This window comes from Neofelis nebulosa, chromosome 2 (genome assembly GCF_028018385.1).
Source record: "Neofelis nebulosa isolate mNeoNeb1 chromosome 2, mNeoNeb1.pri, whole genome shotgun sequence".
Lineage (NCBI taxonomy): Eukaryota > Metazoa > Chordata > Mammalia > Carnivora > Felidae > Neofelis > Neofelis nebulosa.
Window position 1 is genome coordinate 167,248,436 of NC_080783.1, and position 18,026 is coordinate 167,266,461.

An 18,026-nucleotide genomic window follows, 5' to 3' on the forward strand; every position below is an offset into this window, starting at 1 on the left:
CTGTAGGTTCTGAGCTAAACAGAAGCCTTGTGGTTTGATTCCATTAGTCTGAGCCCTGGTCCGCTGCAAGCAAACTGCAGCATTTCTGCTTGCAAATCCTGGCAACCAGGTTCTAGACCAGCCACCGACACAGGCTGCACGCATTCTTCAACGCTGTTCTGCCCAAACCTTGCCTGAAGCCAGTCAACCACAGCAGAAAGCATCCTACCTTCCATCATGGTGGCAGAATTGCATTCCTTAATTTCCAAGGAGTCTGAAAAACACAGGAGGATACGATTCCAGGTCCCAGCTAAGTCCTCACGACGCTGCTGCCGAGAGGTCTGCTCCGTCCACTGCTGAAGCCAAACGAGACAAATGTTAACCCCAAAGATAGGCCATGGATGCTGCTGGTGCTGCTTCACCTACAGGCTCCCAGGAAGATGCTGCGAGAGAAAGGGAGAGGAACAGCAAGCCGGCCGAGCTGCACCGCCTGCGCTGCCTCGGCCAATCCCTTCAGCTCTGGACCGCGTCACATGGTAGCCAGCCTGCATCTCCTGACACAATACCCCGGGAGAGCACACAGAACCTATTTTCCGTCCCTATTCCCCTCCACCCCCACCCCTCCCGCTTGGCACCCAACGCACAGCCCCTTCCCCACCTGGTGACGCACTTCCCCGCCCCTCCTCTTCGTCTTCTTAAGCCTATTGCAGCGGCTGGGTACCCGAGATTAATTATCAGACGCTGCCACCTTAACGGGGACTCGGGCATGAAAGGAGCACCTAAGTGGCTCTCTGCGGAGGGGATTTTTTTTTTTTTTAAGAAAAACTTAATTCCCTGCAGTCTGATGTCTTAGCTGCACACTTTTAAGCTTCCATCCCCGTCTCCTTTTGCCCTGAAGGAATTCCACATTTTCAAATGTTAATGTCTGTGGCCTCCGCACACGTCCGTGAGTCAGTCTCTCTCTCTCTCTCTCTCTCTCTCTCTCTCTCTCTCTCCAACCCCCTGCCTCTCTCTGTCTCTTTCAAGAGAGAAAAATCAATCCGGCTGACGTCACATTATAAGCAATTATCCCCAAAAGGATGATGCAGAAGAAATTTCATCCCAGCTGCCTTCAACAGAGCCAGGGAATTAATCGCGCATGACATGCCCAAGGGCTGGGAACTGTCATTAAAACAAAGAAACAAAAGAACCCACCCGAGTGGGGCTCTGGAATCAAACTGGCAACGCTTGAGATAATTTCTGGGGCGGGAGGCGGGAGAGAGGGCAGCAGGCCGGGCGGCCGGGCCCGCGCCCGACGGAAGACAGCTGTGCACGCCGCTTGTTCCAGAGGCAACCGGGGTGCGCCGCCGGCCGGGACCCGACCCCGCGGCGCCGCCGCTCGGCTTTCCAGTCCCCGCTCCGGGCCCGCCGCGCGCCTCCCCGAGGCCCCGCGCGCGGGCGCCGCCTCCTTCCCCAGGTGGAGCGGGGCCGTGCCGCCAACTGCAGGCCCAGTAATAAACCAACTTTCTTCTAAAGGACACCGTTTTTCGCCCCGCGCCTCCGGCATCTGTAACCGCCTTCAAGCCCATTCGTTCGCCCCGGTGGAAATCCGGAGGGAAGCAGTGGTTGCCGGCTTCTGGCCGGATGGGTGGGTGGAGCCCAGGGTTTTGCAGCTTCCAGGGATGGGATCTGGGTGCCTGCGGGCTGCTGCCTAAGTGGGAAGGGTTATGGCACCCGGGCTGCTTTGGCTGAGAATCTGTCACCTGACTAGTCCCCAGGGACCCCGAGAGCCTTTCCGAAGGCCTCGGGCCCTGGGGGCCGGCGATCTTCGGTTCCGTTCTGGTAGGCTCTGACAGCTAAGGAAGAAGCAGGCGGCGGCACGTGGGAGGGAGGAGTAGGAGGAGGGGAGTTCAGAAGAAAGGGAAAATCGTCTGTAGAACTCTAGGGGACAACAGCAGAAGTGGTCATTTCTCCAATCTAGCACCAGGATTGGGAGAAAAGCCATAACATCACAGAGCAATGTGCATCAGATGAAATAACTTTAAGAAGTAAGATCACCACATGATCAATGTTGAGTCTCTGATGCTACTGTTAATCATTTATGCCATAAACATAGCCACGAACTTTTAATATTGCTTAGCCCTTGACATAGTCTAGTTCTTTCTACCAGAGCAAATACGAGGTATTGCTGGCTAAGAACTACAAAAAGAAATATAACTCAAAAAGCTGAGTGGAAGGCATATGAACAGTTAAACAAACAAAAAACCAAAAACTCAATTCCATAGCAACTTAGAAGTTTTTAAAAGCTCATTATTCTCCCTAAGAACAGATATTTCAATGGCCTTGAAATTTCAGATAGACACTCTCCAGGGAGGTACAAATACTTGTACCCTGTTCATTACATCTATGCGGCCATCGAATTTTGAAAGGGAAAAGAATTACGCAGTAAAACCTGTATTGAGGAAAACTTACACTGTTCTGAAAACTACAGGAAAAAGATTCATTGGTGTAGGTGCATTTAGCCAACTTTTTTGTGGTGGGTAAGAACATGGATAAATACTGCCATCAAACAGACTAGGATCAAGTTCTGTCTCAGCCACTCAATGAGCTCTGTGACCCTGTACAAGTTATGTAACTCTCTGTGCCTCACAGTTTCCTTATCTGTGAAGTGGAGATAAAAATAACACCAAGTTCATAGGGTTATAAATAGCAGTAATAACAAACCTTTATTAATTGCTTACTACGTGCAAACACTATTCTAAATACCTTGCCAGTAAATTACTTAGCATTGTGTCTGGAGTATAATAAACCCCTCATGTTAGCGTTTTGATATTTAGTGTTACTACCACCAAAGGGCTGCCAGAGGCATCAGAGAAGTTTGTAGCTGAGAGTTACACTACATGCACAGAGAACAACTTAGTGGCAGACCGGGTGACGCATCCAGGGGTGTAACATGTTGGAGGGTTCTGAGGTTCCAAGGGACAGGTGAGTAGAAGAGAGATTTAAATCAAAGGAGGTTAGGGAAGGTCCACTTACAGAGGTGGAAGTTTAGAGTTCAGAAAAAAAATGGACTGGAATTGGCGTGGCAATTCTAAATAAAATAGGGAGTTCTAAATAAGAAAAATGGCTCAGATAAAATCTGGAGGTAAGCGCAAGCACTGAGGTGTGCGGATTATTGTCAGAGAAATAAGGGACCAAGAGAACCAGAGAAACCCAGGCTGCCTGCTTCCTCTCACCCAGTGTACATTTTCCCGTGTATTAGAGCAAACTTCTCAGCTACACTTGGTATGGACACATATCAGTTTTGTTTTAGGCATAGAACGCAGCTAGGTAGAGACAGAAAGACAGTTCAAAGATTTTTTTTAGTCAGTGGGGTGTTTACAGGAAAAAGAAGTGTCCAGATAGGATTGTCAGAGAAGGACCAAGAAGGGGATGTGTAGTTGAAGGTGGTAAGACAAGTCACAATCTTGGTTAAACTTTGTGTGAGTTTATTACCAACTGTAAGTACCAATTGCTAATTACCAACTATAAGAACACCTGATGAACAAAGTTCTGCTTCAAATAAAAAATTGCTCAAGTATGTTATATTAAACGCACATCTTCACAGCCTGACGATTCAAGACCTACTTCTAAAAACTTCTGGAGAAGGGCTCTAATTGACCTGGCTTGGCTCATTGTTTACCCTTTGGACCAATCAATGGGACCAGGTTGGTGACTTATGCTGGACGCATTCAAACCAAAATGGGTTTACATTGAAATTCATCACATGTCCACCACACCGTGACTAAACACGGGGAGGAGATAGACAAATTTCTATGACAAACAACCCTTAATAGTATGAACCCTCTATATAATTGGAGGGGTAGAAAAGACATTGTCAGAGAAAGAAGGAGCACCATTACCAGAATCACGGTGGGGAGAGCAACTGAAACAAAAGCCGTCCACAATAGGCTTACTCAGTTCACCTAAGATAAAACTTACAAAAGGATTCATGATCCAGAGGGACTCAGAATGCCACACTAATCCCATCCAGCATACTTGAGAGGTTCTTCGTATATCCTCACTCACTGCATCCTGAGAAAACTTGCAGACCCCATAGTCATTCTCCTCTCTGTGGGAGAGAAGGGGAAGGGGGAAGCGGACCTTACTTCTTGGCCCTCCAAATACGAGACATGCCCTGGTATGCTTGCCACTCGCCGGTCTATCCCTGCCCAGACTTCCTGGAGTATGGAAGGAATGTGCATCAGCTAGGAGTGCTGCTTAATTTGGACCTACATGGATAAAGACAAGCAATAAAGGCTGAGTGCATGAGAAGTCAGCGGCTTCAAAAGAGAAAGAAAGTAAACAATTACAACACACTAAAGCAGCGGAAGCACCCTGAGGAAATGCAGAAAACGGGAAAAAGCGGGGCGCCTGGGTGGCTCAGTCGGTTAAGCGCCGGACTTCGGCTCAGGTCATGATCTCATGGTTTGTGAGTTCGAGCCCCACGTCAGGCTCTGTGCTGACAGCTCAGAGCCTGGAGCCTGCTTCAGATTCTGTGTCTCCCTCTCTCTCTGACCCTCCCCCGTTCATGCTCTGTCTCTGTCTCAAAAATAAATAAACATTAAAAAAAAAAAAAGAAAAGAAAACGGGAAAAAGCATTTAAAAACCCCATTTTTTTGCTTTTGCTATAATTTTCAGGATGCAGTAACAATAAATAAGATCAGAGTGCTATGGTAAAAGAGCAGACTGAGGGCCAGAAAGAGTGCATGAAAGTAGTAAAAACATTCTCATTAAAAATGTTTGAATGCTACAGCTATGATCAGTGATATAATGGATACTGCCCAGCAACAATATGCTTGAAGCACAGACCCACGGCAACAATAACTGGCCCAGGCACAGAGGAATTCTTTTCCTCTTTGAAGAATCAGTTAACCCACATGCAACTTGAACAGCACAAGAAACTAGAGAAAGAGAAAACGCTCCAAAATTCACTTTACCAATTATAAAACCTGGTAAGACTATATATAGTCCAATCTGATTCCTGAATATCATGCAAAGATTTTAAATAAAATAGCAGCACACAACATCCAGCTTGTCAAAAAAATTATATATATATATATATATATATATACACACACACACACACACACACACACATACACACATGTATATCATAATAAGTTAGACTATTCTAGGAGTAAAAAAAAATTAGTTCAACATTTAAAAAATCTATAAATCACATTCACAATATTGTTACTAAAAAGAAAATTATATCATCTCCACAGTTGCTGAAGAGATAGCTGATAAATTTTAATTTATATCATTCGTTAAATAAATAAAAACCTTGGGGAACCTGGGTGACTCAGTTGGTTAAGCATCTGGCTCTTGATTTCAGCTCAGGTCATGAACTCATGGTTTGTGGGTTTGAGCCCCCTGTCCAGCTCTGCACTGCCAGTGCAGAAACTGCTTAGATGCCTGTTGCCCTCTCTCTGCCCCTCCCCTGCTTATTCTCTCTCCCTCTCTCCCTTTCTCTCTTTCTCTCTCTCTCCTTCTGTCTCAAAATAAATAAACATTTTAAAAATAAATAAAATAAAATAAAAACCTTATTAACAATAAAAGAATAAAAACTTCTTTAGGATGATAAAATACACAAATCTCTTCCCCAGATCTTTCCCCTTGTTAAATGGAGACACAATGAAAAAAAAACTATTAAAACTAGGACTAAGACTTAAGTGTTTTTTTATCATCATTATGTAATACTGAGTCCTGTTATTTGGATGCTGGCTAAAAAATTAGGAAGAATGTGCGTTTATCATACCATTTTCTCTATCTGGATACACAGGAAGACTGTATCTGTTGGCTTTTCTTGCACCTGGGTGAAGGTATATGACTAAATTAAGGCAATGGAATTTTCCAGCCCTAGTCTTTGCAAACATCCTACACATACTCCTTACTTCTTTATGCCTCCCAAATGATAGACAGCTACTTGATCTATATTGGACTTTGAATGTGCAAGAAATAAACCTTCATTTTGTCAATCTTTATAAAATTTATATACAATGTGTACATTAATATTTGCATATGTTTACATGTTGTGTCTATAGCCTTAATGAACGATATAATAAAAATGCATATTGTTTAGAAGAGCTAGAGGAAGAGTAATATAAACAGAGGAAAGTGTAGAGGCCATCCAAAGGGAAAGCACTATGTATGTTCTAGAATCTAGAATTGCATTATCTAGTCACTAGCCACATGTGGTTATTTAGCACTTAAAATCTGCCTAGTCTGAATTGAGATGTGATGTAAGTGATGTAAGTGTCAAAATACACACCAGACTTCAAAGAGAGTACAACACAAAGCGAATATACAATATCTCATTAATAATTTTTATATTGATTTTATGTTGAAATAATATTTTATATGTATATTTGATTAAATAAAATGTGCTCTTGAAAAGTTTAAATTATATATGTGGTTCACATTTATAGCTCACATTATATTTCCATTGGACAGTGCTGTTCTAGAGACTGACAGAAAACCAACCAAATAAACACCGTGGGCAAGGGGCATGGGTTACCATTGAGGGTTATGTGCTAATGGTATTTATCACCACCACATTCACATTCATTCATTTCTTCATCCAACAAACATATGTTAAGAATTGTCTCTGCTCAGGGACTTTTAGGCTTTGGGACATAAAGATGAAAAAGTCACAATCCTTTCAAGAAGCTTATTGCACAGGGGAGGAGGCAGATGAGAAAACCAAGAATTAAACACAGATTTATAAACGTTCTGAGGTAAGACAACACAAAAGAGGAACAGCTAGGGTAGAGAGGAGGCAAAGCTTGTGAGAAGAGATATTGCTTGAGTTGCTCTTTCAAGGGAAAGTAAGATGCTCTGACGGACCCATCCTTACCCAGCCCTACCTCCATCCTTATCTCTCCCCAACCTCAATTTCCCCTCCAGTAGCCCTTTCAGCATTCTGGATTTCCTCCTGTATGGTCAATAAAAATGCCTATAGTCAAACTTTACCATCTGCTTGCCTAACCCCAATCCTGGTTTTCCTTTAATGGCTTATTTTGTCTTTCCTCTGTATCTACTCTACAGGAGGCCATCTCCCTCTCCCATACTCTACCCTTCATCCCCAACTCACTAGGTGAAGAGCATTTTCTTAGTTCCCCATTTCAGCCTCTGTGTCAATCATTTGCTGCCATTACCACAATATCTTTTAGAATCCATCCTGCTTACTTTTTTCCATTTTAGTTGTTTCTCTTTTGACCAACCCTAAACCAACTCCAGGTTAAACTTTTCTCTATGACTTCAGCAACTGTATCATAGTCCTCTTTACCTCACCACCTGTCCTCATTATCCATGACTTCAGCATCCCTGCCATGATCCAACATACCTACTTCACGGTTACTTGACTTTCTTAATGCCAATGACCTTCATTTCCATTAAGTCTTAGGCACTAAAAGTATAGCCACATTTTGGACTTCATCTTTGTTTATCTCCAATATTTCACACTGTGTATTTCTTTGGCTTCTGAACTATTTATCTGCCCTTCACCACCCTCCCCATATCATACATATGCCTTATCACATCCCGAATCTACATTTGCTTCTTATTGTGATTCCTAGGGCTGAGAACTTCCTTATTCATTTCTCATAGCCTTGGGAGTAAAATCTGTGTTTATGTGTGGTAAAGTGGATGGGGGGATCCTTGAAAGCAATCCCTCCTTCACAACATAATACTGCTCCATTTTGCTCTAGCCATTCTCTTCTTGCACTTACCTAATCTGAAATGCCTACTTTTATTTCTATAAATGCCATGCTTTTTTCAAGGTCAAACTCAAATCCTCTCCAGGAAATTAAGCACATGGATCTTTCATTCTCTTAACTCCTACTGCATGTGGCATATCACCTTCTGACTATATAGCTTACCATCTCCTAATTATTTTGTGTCTATTAATTATTACCCAAAGAAAGTCTATGAGGAAGAAAGTATACCTTCTATTTCTTTGATTTTTCCTGCAACGGATAACACAATGCTGGATGCATATTTGGTGTTCAAAAATTATTTGATAAACAAATATATCATTTTTTATGAGAGAGGTGTGAGAATATCCCAGTAGGACCATAAGCCCAGGAAATTACCTCTCAGATGGGGTCCAAAAGCCAAACCTGGTTAGTGGGGTTGTTATTAGAGCAACCAGAAACAAAAACCACAGGGCACTGTGATAATAGCTGAGTTTATTAGGCATTTCATAGTATTCTATATTTGATTGAGCATTCTATAGGTAGTCCATTAGGTAATTTGTGGCCATTATTTCAAGTAATTCCCCCAAACCTGATTTAGGTATTCTAGTCCTAATTTACAGATGAGAAAATAGAGCTCAGAAGTAGTCAATAACTTGTCCAAGAAAACAGGAAGTATCAGAACTGGGATTTGAACTCACCTCTGTCTGACTCTAAAGCTCATGACTTAACCTTGGAATTACAGGATTGTAAATTTGCTTGAGAATATTAATTGTTATTTTGGGGATTCAATATTCCTCCTTTGTTCTGGTAACACCACTCCCCTTTTTGGGGGAGAAAGTCTCTTCCTCTCCCTACTACACTCTGTCATGAAGAAGAAATGGTTTCTGTCATCTCCTGACATGGCTATACCTCCTCATACACAATGTTTGGTCAAGGGAGACATACCTGGCCAAAGCTGAGCCAATAATGCCTTAGAATTAGGCATTATTACCCAATTAGAATTCTTCCCTTAGGGTCAAGAGACCCAACGTGTCAATGAAGAGCCTTTTCCTGTTAGGTACACAAGCTGTAAGAATGTAAATCTGGAGCTATGGCAGCCATGTCCTTCACCTGGACAAAGCATGTGTGTAGGAGGGAATGCAACTGACAAGGAGAGAGAGGGAGAAAGAGCCAGCCCTTTGGGCTTGGGAGCACCTCTGCCTTTTTTTTTTTTTTTTGTCTGCTGTTGCTTCTGACCTTCCTACAGTTGGATAACTTCCCCATTTTGCTCAAGCAAAGTCAGGTTGGCTATTTGTCACTTGCAAAGAAGTCTAAATGAAGCTTTTTTCTTTTTAAAGATCATTGGCCAAAATAAGAATCAGTATGTCAACTTTGTTCAAAGACATGGATGGAATAAAACCAATGAACCTTTTAAGAATCAAGCCCAAATGAAGCCTCTGCATCTTATGGAGTTTTTCACTGGTATTCATCACCTCCTACAAACTAAATAAATCATGTGCTAGACCAAAGGAAGGAATCAAAAGGAAATAAAGACATTTGAATATGTAATATGTCATATTAGCCAAGGACCTAAAGTCATATAGAATCTATTCACAGAACATCCAAAACCATAAAATATCTATGAATAAATCTAACCAAAGAGGTGAAAAATCTATACACTGAAAACTACAGAAAGCTTATGAAAGAAATTGAAGAAGACACAAAAAAATGGAAAAAGATTCCACGCTCCTGGATAGGAAGAACAAATATTGTTAAAATGTTGATACTACCCAAAGCAGTCTATATATTCAATGCAATCCCTATCAAAATAATACCAGCATTCTTCACACAGCTAGAACAAATAATCCTAAAATTGGTATGGAACCAGAAAAGACCCCAAATACCCAAAGCAATCTTGAAAAAGAAAACCAAAGCAGGAGGCATCACAATCCCAAACTTCAAGCTATACTACAAAGCAGTAATCATCAAGGCAATATGGTTGCACAAAAACAGACACTCAGATCAATGGAACAGAATAGAGAACCCAGAAATGGACCACAACCATATGGCCAACTAATCTTTGACAAAGCAGGAAAGAATATCAATGGAATAAAGACAGTCTCTACAGCAAGTGGTGCTGGGAAAACTGGACAGCGACATGCAGAATGAACCTGGACCACTTTCTTACACCGTGCACAAAAATAAACTCAAAATGGATAAAAGACCTAAATGTAAGACAGGAAGCCACCAAAATCCTAGAGGAGAAAACAGGCAACAACCTCTTTGACCTCAGCCACAGCAACTTCTTACGTGACATGTCTCTGGAGGCAAGGGAAACAAAAGCAAAAATGAACTACTGGGACCTCATCAAAATAAAAAGCTTCCATACAGCGAGGGAAACAATCAGCAAAACTAAAAGGCAACCGGCAGAATGGGAGAAGATATTTGCAAACGACATATCAAATAAAGGGTTAGTATCCAAAATGTATAAAGAACTTATCAAACTCAACACCCAAAAACCAAATAATCCAGTGAAGAATTGGGCAAAAGACATGAATAGACACTTTTCCAAAGAAGACATCCAGATGGCCAACTGACACATGAAAAAAATGCTCAACATCACTCATCAGGGAAATACAAATCAAAACCACAATGAGATACCACCTTACACCTGTCAGAGTGGCTAACATTAACAACTCAGGCAACAAAAGATGTTGGCAAGGATGCGGAAAAAGAGGAGCTCTTTTGCATTGCTGGTGGGAATGCAAGCTGGTGCAGCCGCTCTGGAAAACAGTATGGAGTTTCCTCAAAAAACTAAAAATAGAACTACCCTACAACCCAGCAATTGCACTACTCGGTATTTATCCACGGGATACAGGTATGCTGTTTCGAAGGGACACATGCACCCCCATGTTTATAGCAGCACTATCAACAATAGCCAAAGTATGGAAAGAGCCCAAATGTCCATCGATGGATGAATGGATAAAGAAGATGTGGTATATATATATACATATATGTGGTGTGTATATATATATATATATATATATATATATATATATATATACAATGGAGTATTACTCTGCAATAAAAAAGAATGAAATCTTGTCATTTAAAACTACATGGATGGAACTAGAGGGTATTATGCTAAGCAAAATTAGTCAGAGGAAGACAAATATCATATGAATTCACTCATATGAAGACTTTAAGACAGAGAACAGATGAATATAAGGGAAGGGAAGCAAAAATAATATAAAAACAGGGAGGGGGACGAAACATAAGAGACTCTTAAATATGGAGAACAAACAAAGGGTTACTGGAGGGGTGGTGGGAGGGGGGATGGACTAAATGGGTAAGGGGCATTAAAGAATCTACTCCTGAAAAAAAAAAAAGGAATCTATTCACAGAAGAAGAGCCTTGACTCTTGGTAGACTTAATTTCACCAGGATGATGTGTTGAGGTTTAGATTAGGCCAGAATTGGTCTTTAACAGTAAATCAGAGAGGCACACCCACCACTAATTATTTGACTATAAAAAAAAAAAGAAGCTTTCTCACTCTGCATTTTCCTTTCGAAAATATAATTGCATGAGCTTAATTTCCTAACTGGGTTTAACTGGGGATCAATGTCAAGCAGCAAGCTCTAAAATGTAAATAATTCATTGGTTCACCTTGTGATTTCCATAGCTACCAAGGACTTTAGCACCCTGACCTCTAGGAGAGAGGGGTGAAGGCTTCGACTGAAGCTTTATTTAGCAAATCCTTTTCACTTAAAACCCATAAGCTACTTGTCCCTGTCAGCAAGTGTCCAGAAGGTGTCTTGTCAACAGAACCCATCCGAGGGGAGCACAGCTAGGAGCCAGCAGAAGTGGGAGGATCCTGGGCAGCTTCTGCTGCAATTAAGCCTATCCCGTGAAGTGAATTGAAAACTGCTCTTATTTTCCAGCTGGAAGTAAATAACATGTGTATGACTCACCTTCTATTTTATGATGTGCATGTACGAGTGTGTGGTATGCATCATATATATATATATATACACATGTGCATGCATACATGCACATGTGTTTATCAGTTGAAATTGGGCAGTGTTTTCACACAGTCCATAATCCAATAAAAAGTGTTGCATTTTCGATTGCTTCCTGTGGGTTCTGTGATTATTGTCCAATCAAATTCATCACAGAATCTACCATCAGTATACTCAAGTAGTACGACCAAATATTTTTGAAGGCTGCTAATTTAAATGGATCAATGTGTGCCCAAGCTGTAATATTAACCATTCATATTTAAAGTTGCTTTAAATGCAATTTAAGCATTGGGAGTTGGTTATGCAATTTTTTTTTAAATCATTGTTCCCCTATTCAGTCACTTCACTGGAAATAGGTCATGGTGTAATGTTTCTACCATTAAAAAGGACAAATTACGAAGTTCTCTAAATCTTAATTGCTTTTATAGTTGACACTTTAACCAAATTATTACACCCATAAAATGGAATAAGAAAAGGGTCTTGCAAAATAAATCATTTCAGTTTCAGTGTTGCTTGATAAATAGTAATAGGAATATAAATTCTATTAAATGAGAAACTCTGCACTATAAATTAGATACACAGGGTGGACCTGACCAATGGATTTGAGATGGGGAATATATTTGCTTTGTGAAAGACAAGTAATATAGGGGTTATTAATTTCATTATGGTATTAGCTGGTTATAATCTAGCACATTAATTAAATATTGTGGATTATAAGCTTTGCCCTAGTTTTAGTTCTGATCTATAACAACCTAGGTTTATTTATATCCCTATTTTAAGCCACGCCTTTTCAATTCCTCTGAAACAGCATCATTGACACCTTTTGTCTGTACCTGCAACTGCACTTCTTGTGAATCTTCTCTGACAAAAGCTCGAGAGAATGTTAGTAATTGCACTCATTCCTACCAGCAGGGGAAGCCTACAATTATTTATGTTTTCAGCATGGTATCAGTGTGCTTTGGGTGAGTTCTGGATGCCTGAATGCTCTCTACCATTTTATTGTGGTCCATATCCCTGATCTTCCTTTACTTTTCCTGCTTATTCTTCACAAGACCTGCTTGTCAAGGATTCTGATGCTTTTTCTAGTTTTACCAAACAGAATTGGTATCCAATTTCCACTTGCCATTTTACATCACTGAACATCACTGTTACAGAGGCCACAAGCTGAATATAAAACAGCAATAGATGATCACTCCCTGCATGTCTGAGTTTGTTCAAGACAGTTGTGATACTTCGAATATTAATGGGTATAATTGGGTTTAATAATGAAGACAGGGTTTACACAAATGTAGAAAGAGCTGGGGAAGCATCAGTCTTGATGATCAAGGCTGGAGAATCAAGAAATAGGCATAAATGTCAGACTGAAGCAAAGGAGCAGGGAAGGGAAGTTTTCACACTTCTGCAATTGCTGGCTGAGGAAGACACCTGGAAGCACACCACAAGGGATTGCAAGGACTTTCCCAAAACTCATTTGCTTTGCATCTACCTTCTAAATCACAAGAAAGTTGTTCTCACTGGAAAGTTATAATCCAGAACCATAAAGGGAAGGAGATTTTAGGAAACATGTTTTCCAGGCTCAAAAGGGGGGATGTCAAGATGCTACTACATTGACAACAATCTAGCAGTGTCAACTCCTTCGGAAATTTGACATCTAGGCCCATGTCTTTTTATCACATTTAACCCCCAATTATAGAATAAAATAACATCATGCTTATAATTAGAACTATGCAAACATTGGGGCACCTGGGTGGCTCAGTCAGTTGAGCGTCCGACTTCGGCTCATGTCATGATCTCGGGTCTGTGGGTTCAAACCTCACATCAAGCTGTGTGCGGAGAGCTCAGAGCCTGGAGCCTGCTTCCTCCGATTCTGTGTCTCCCTCTCTTTCTGCCCCTCCCCGCTCATGCTCTGTTTCTCTCTCTGTCTCTGAAAAATGAATAAACCTTAAAAAAAATTAAAAAAACAAACTATGCAACCATCTTTTAACAACCAAAGACCAACTAGCAATCTTCCCAAAAAGGAGACTTAAGTCCCATATGTCATTTTGACTATCCCGAGATTATGTCTAATCATCTTAAACCGAGTTACATTTATCTCTTTGAAATCCTATGATTTAATATTGAAATAGACAGGTAACTATGATTAAAATAACTAATATTAGATAATATGACAATGAAGAAAGGAAAAAGAAACAAACCATTCATTCACTTATGTAAATATAAATAAGTCAAGGCAATAAAGAAAATGAGTATAATCACTACAATTATTATTTCTACAAGTAGTAATTTGGCCATAATTGCTATTTATATGTTTCTTATCCTACTAAACTTCCCTTAGTCTGTTTGTCTACAGTAAGTGACTCAGTTCATTGTGGTTCTTTGCCCAGTGGAGCAAATCCTCTTGGAGGATCTCTGTCATTAGCACTCCTATCTGTATTGGCTTTCTGTAGATCCCCATTATCTTTTGCTGCAGAACATAGTAGGACTAAGAGACACCCTGTAGGATATTCTGGGTTCTAGTCATACCAGCTTTACTCCCATTTTGTAGTGGCAGCCCAATTTCCCCTTTATAACTGGAATGAATTACCCCAACAATTATAGTAACACCCTACTTTGTTGTTGGTTCAGCGGTATAAGGTGCTTATAATGGCCAGATGGCAGTTACAGCTTCTAATTAATAATAATTATTGTGTGTCCCCTGATTCTAAGAATTAAGATCTTAAAAGCAGCAAGCCCAAGTGGTAATAATGGAAATGGAAATCTGCTAGTGGATCATTAAAAGTAGTGATGAGAGGAGCCAGTTCCTTCTTGTGGTTCTTAAATCCATGCATTCTGGCTATGGGTGAAATAACATTATATGCTGGTTGCTGATTCAGAGCATATACAGTATCCCGAGGACATTTCCCCAGCCTTGCAAAGTTTGTCAAGCAGCTACAGGCCTATATCTTAAAATGGCAGTGCCACTGTTACATTAGATCAGCTGCTTCAGGGTAATGGGAGACATGACAAGACAAGTGGATTCTGAATTCTGAGGGCATGAGCCTATAGCCATATTGCATTCACTGCAAAATTGTTTCCTTGGCTAAGAGCAATGCCTGTGTGGAATTACCTGATGGTGAATGAAGCATTCTATAAGTCCACAGGTAATGGGGCTAGTAGAAGCATTGCAGACAGGGAAGGCAAATCTACATCCAGAATAAATGTTTGTTTTGGTAAGAACAAATCACTGCCACTAGGCAGCTGGGTGGTCCTCCCAGGAAATGGCTCTATAGGGAGGGGATCAGTACTGATCTTTGTTTTGGCAGATTGGTCACTCAGTAGAAGCAATAGCCAACAACAGCCTTGAAGAGTGCACACGGTCTTCATCCCTGTTGCTATAGACATTTTGATCATAAGCACATTGGGCAAGAAAAGATGTCGCTGGAGAGAGACTGATTGACATTCACACGTGGGGTTATATTGTCCATCTGATTATTGAAAGTCCCCTCTACTATGGTAGCCCTCCAGTGGCCATTTACTTAAGGGTACAAATATCCTTATATTCAATGTGAATTTGGAGAATTCAAACCACTTACCTCTTCTCCAGACCTCCTTGTAAACAATTGTGCAATTTTATGTTTTTCAATTCTATCACCATCCAACGAAACCGTTAGCCACTGCCCATAAACAGTAAAGATCTATATCTCTGCCTATAGTTCTAAGAAAAAATGGATAGTAAAGCACAGTGCTCAACATTCTTTGTACTGGGAAGATTTCTCTTCACTATCATTCTTTAGGGTCACTCCTGAGTGATGAGCAATGTTGCAGCTACCCACTTAATATCCACCAGGCTCTAGTGTAGATCATCTGTGAACAAGCTTTGTTTTTGTCAATGAACTGGTCATAGGGGACTCACCATGAAGCTAAAGGTGCTGACTGAGGACAAGAAGTCTGGCAATAGGAGTAAGACTGGTAGAAGTCTCAGTAATTACTATGCAAATTGCTTCTGCTTTCAAGACCTGCTTGAGCTCTATCTTGTTGATGCCACTTCTGCTTGATAATGAAGCACAGTTGGACTTACCCAGATTTATAACTTGGTGAGCTAGGTGACACACATTTTATGAGAAAAGCTTCTCTATGAGAGTGTATTTTGTTTGGTGGCCCATATCAAACAATCACTCTCAAAGATTTCTCTCAATATATCTGTGTCTTTCCCTTACATCTCTTCCCCTTCTCTATTAACTGGATGAAATGTACAAATATCTGAATAAAGCTACGGGATATATCTTATTAGGAAAGAACTTGCAATTGTCCAATACACGGATGTTGTTGATCATTTTTTTTGTGTGAGTTCCCCGCCTGGCTTGCCCCTGCTTGCTGGGCACAGGTCCTTCTGGAGAAGGCAGGTGTGGATGCCAGACACACATCCCTCGCTCAGGAATAGCCCGAGGGCCTGGTCTTATCATCAGACTTCTCAGACAGCTGCTTCTGAAAGGTGGGACTCAGTGGGGCTGGGACTCTGTGGATTCTGTGAATCCAGAGCCAGTGGGTCCAGTCTAATTCCCTAGGGAAAAAAAAAGTCTCTTCCAGGACCCAGGAGCAAGCCAAAAGCTATTTCTCAAAAGGAAAATAGTGATCTTCAGAAGACGACATAACTTTACTCCAAAATTCAAAAGGCCTGTACTGTTATTTATCTCTAGGGAACTGCCAATGACTCTATATAGCATTCATATCTGTTACAGACACCTCCCCACCATTGAACTTGCAGGGTTATGTGGCCCAAGCGGAAGAGCAGCTTGAACAGCAAGCAGCATGGACCTATCGCATAGCTTTCGCTTGCTCTGTTTCCTACTCAAAACTGTCATTATTCAACGTTTTATTTATTTTTTATTTATTTTTTTTAATTTATTTTTGGGACAGAGAGAGACAGAGCATGAACGGGGGAGGGGCAGAGAGAGAGACACAGAATCGGAAACAGGCTCCAGGCTCCGAGCCATCAGCCCAGAGCCTGACGCGGGGCTCGAACTCACGGACCGCGAGATCGTGACCTGGCTGAAGTCGGACGCTTAACCGACTGCACCACCCAGGCGCCCCAATCAAAACTGTCATTATTAAGATTACTCAGTAAATGCATGGATCAAAGCAGAATTCCTAAATAAAGTACCGATTGCCTCAAAATCCAAAGAGGCACCCTAGGTGTTGTATCTTGTTCTTAGTGATTGGAGCCACTTACTTTTCACTTTATAGGTACTATCTCAATATATCCCAGACAACAGAATTCCTAGAAATTTCACTGAGGTTTCAGGCTCTGGATTTTGTGGACCCACCTTCTGACACGTATAGATTTTATTAAGGTATTCAAGGATATTAGCTACTTCCTGCTTAGCAGTTCCAGTGAGCCTTATATCATCAGAGCAGTAGACCAGAATAGTATTCTATGGAATAGCTAGACAATCAAGGTCCTTGAGGCCTGAAGTATTACAGAGGTGTGAGGTAAGGCAACCTAGTGAAAGTGTATTGCTACTCGCTCTATAGGAAAGAAAACTTCTGGTTGTGTTTACCAACAAATGTAGAAAAAAAAGCATCTATCAGATCAATGGCTGTATACCAGCTATCAGGAGCTGTGTCGATTTGTTCCAGTAAAAATCCACATGTGGTCAATAGCTTCAACTAAAGTCACACTCTAAGTTTTTTCCTCTGCACCAGCCAAGTAGTAAGTAGAATGGGTACATTGGTAGGAACCAATATGCTTCCATGTTTCAAGTCTTTAATGCAACATTACTTTGGATTTATTATTTTTGTAGAGAGAGGCCTTTCCTACCATAATAGCTGTCAGTACACAGATCAAGGAACTAATATGAGATGTCTGTATGTGCCTAGTTGAGCTATGCATTCAGAATTAGGTAAACAGTGAGAGGCTTGGAGACCTAATGGCCTTATAAAAACACATGAGCTGAAATTCCATTAACCAACCACCCAGCCTCCATAAGTCTGTACTTAGACCATTGGAGCACAGTGACATATGAGTCTACAGGAATGAACGTCAGTTCAAAGTAATTTCTATTAATTCCTGGAAAGTGTGTCTATTTCCATTTCTTTCAGTATGTAGTCACTCTGATAAATGGACACAAGTTCCTTTGGGAAAGGTTGGGAGGCAGATTTATAGACAATATTCATAAGCATAGCAGATCCCTTACTTAAAGTGACCTAATGTATTACTAGTTTCCTATGGCTGCTGTAATAAATTACCACAAATGTAGTGGTTTAAAACAACAGAAATACAAATTTATTACCTTAACAGTTTTGGAGATTAGAAGTCCAAATGTGGGTCTCACTGGACTAACATTAAGGTTTT

The 18,026-nt window shown here is 41.0% G+C and overlaps 1 protein-coding gene across 24 annotated transcripts in view; it reads right to left on the minus strand.

Moving 5' to 3' along the window:
• The window catches only part of SGIP1 (SH3GL interacting endocytic adaptor 1), a 205,055-nt gene extending 203,717 nt beyond the window's left edge, over positions 1-1,338 (minus strand). For 6 of the 24 annotated variants that reach the window (XM_058717083.1, XM_058717071.1, XM_058717068.1 and 3 more), the window contains exon 1: positions 209-556. In XM_058717083.1, coding sequence (XP_058573066.1) covers positions 209-218 — 10 coding nt within the window. In that variant the 5' untranslated portion in view covers positions 219-556. Of the gene's footprint in view, positions 1-208; positions 559-637; positions 660-1,173 lie in introns of those variants that run through there. The other 18 variants (XM_058717072.1, XM_058717064.1, XM_058717062.1 and 15 more) reach the window with 9 other exon arrangements.
• Between the last annotated feature and the right edge of the window lie 16,688 nt (positions 1,339-18,026).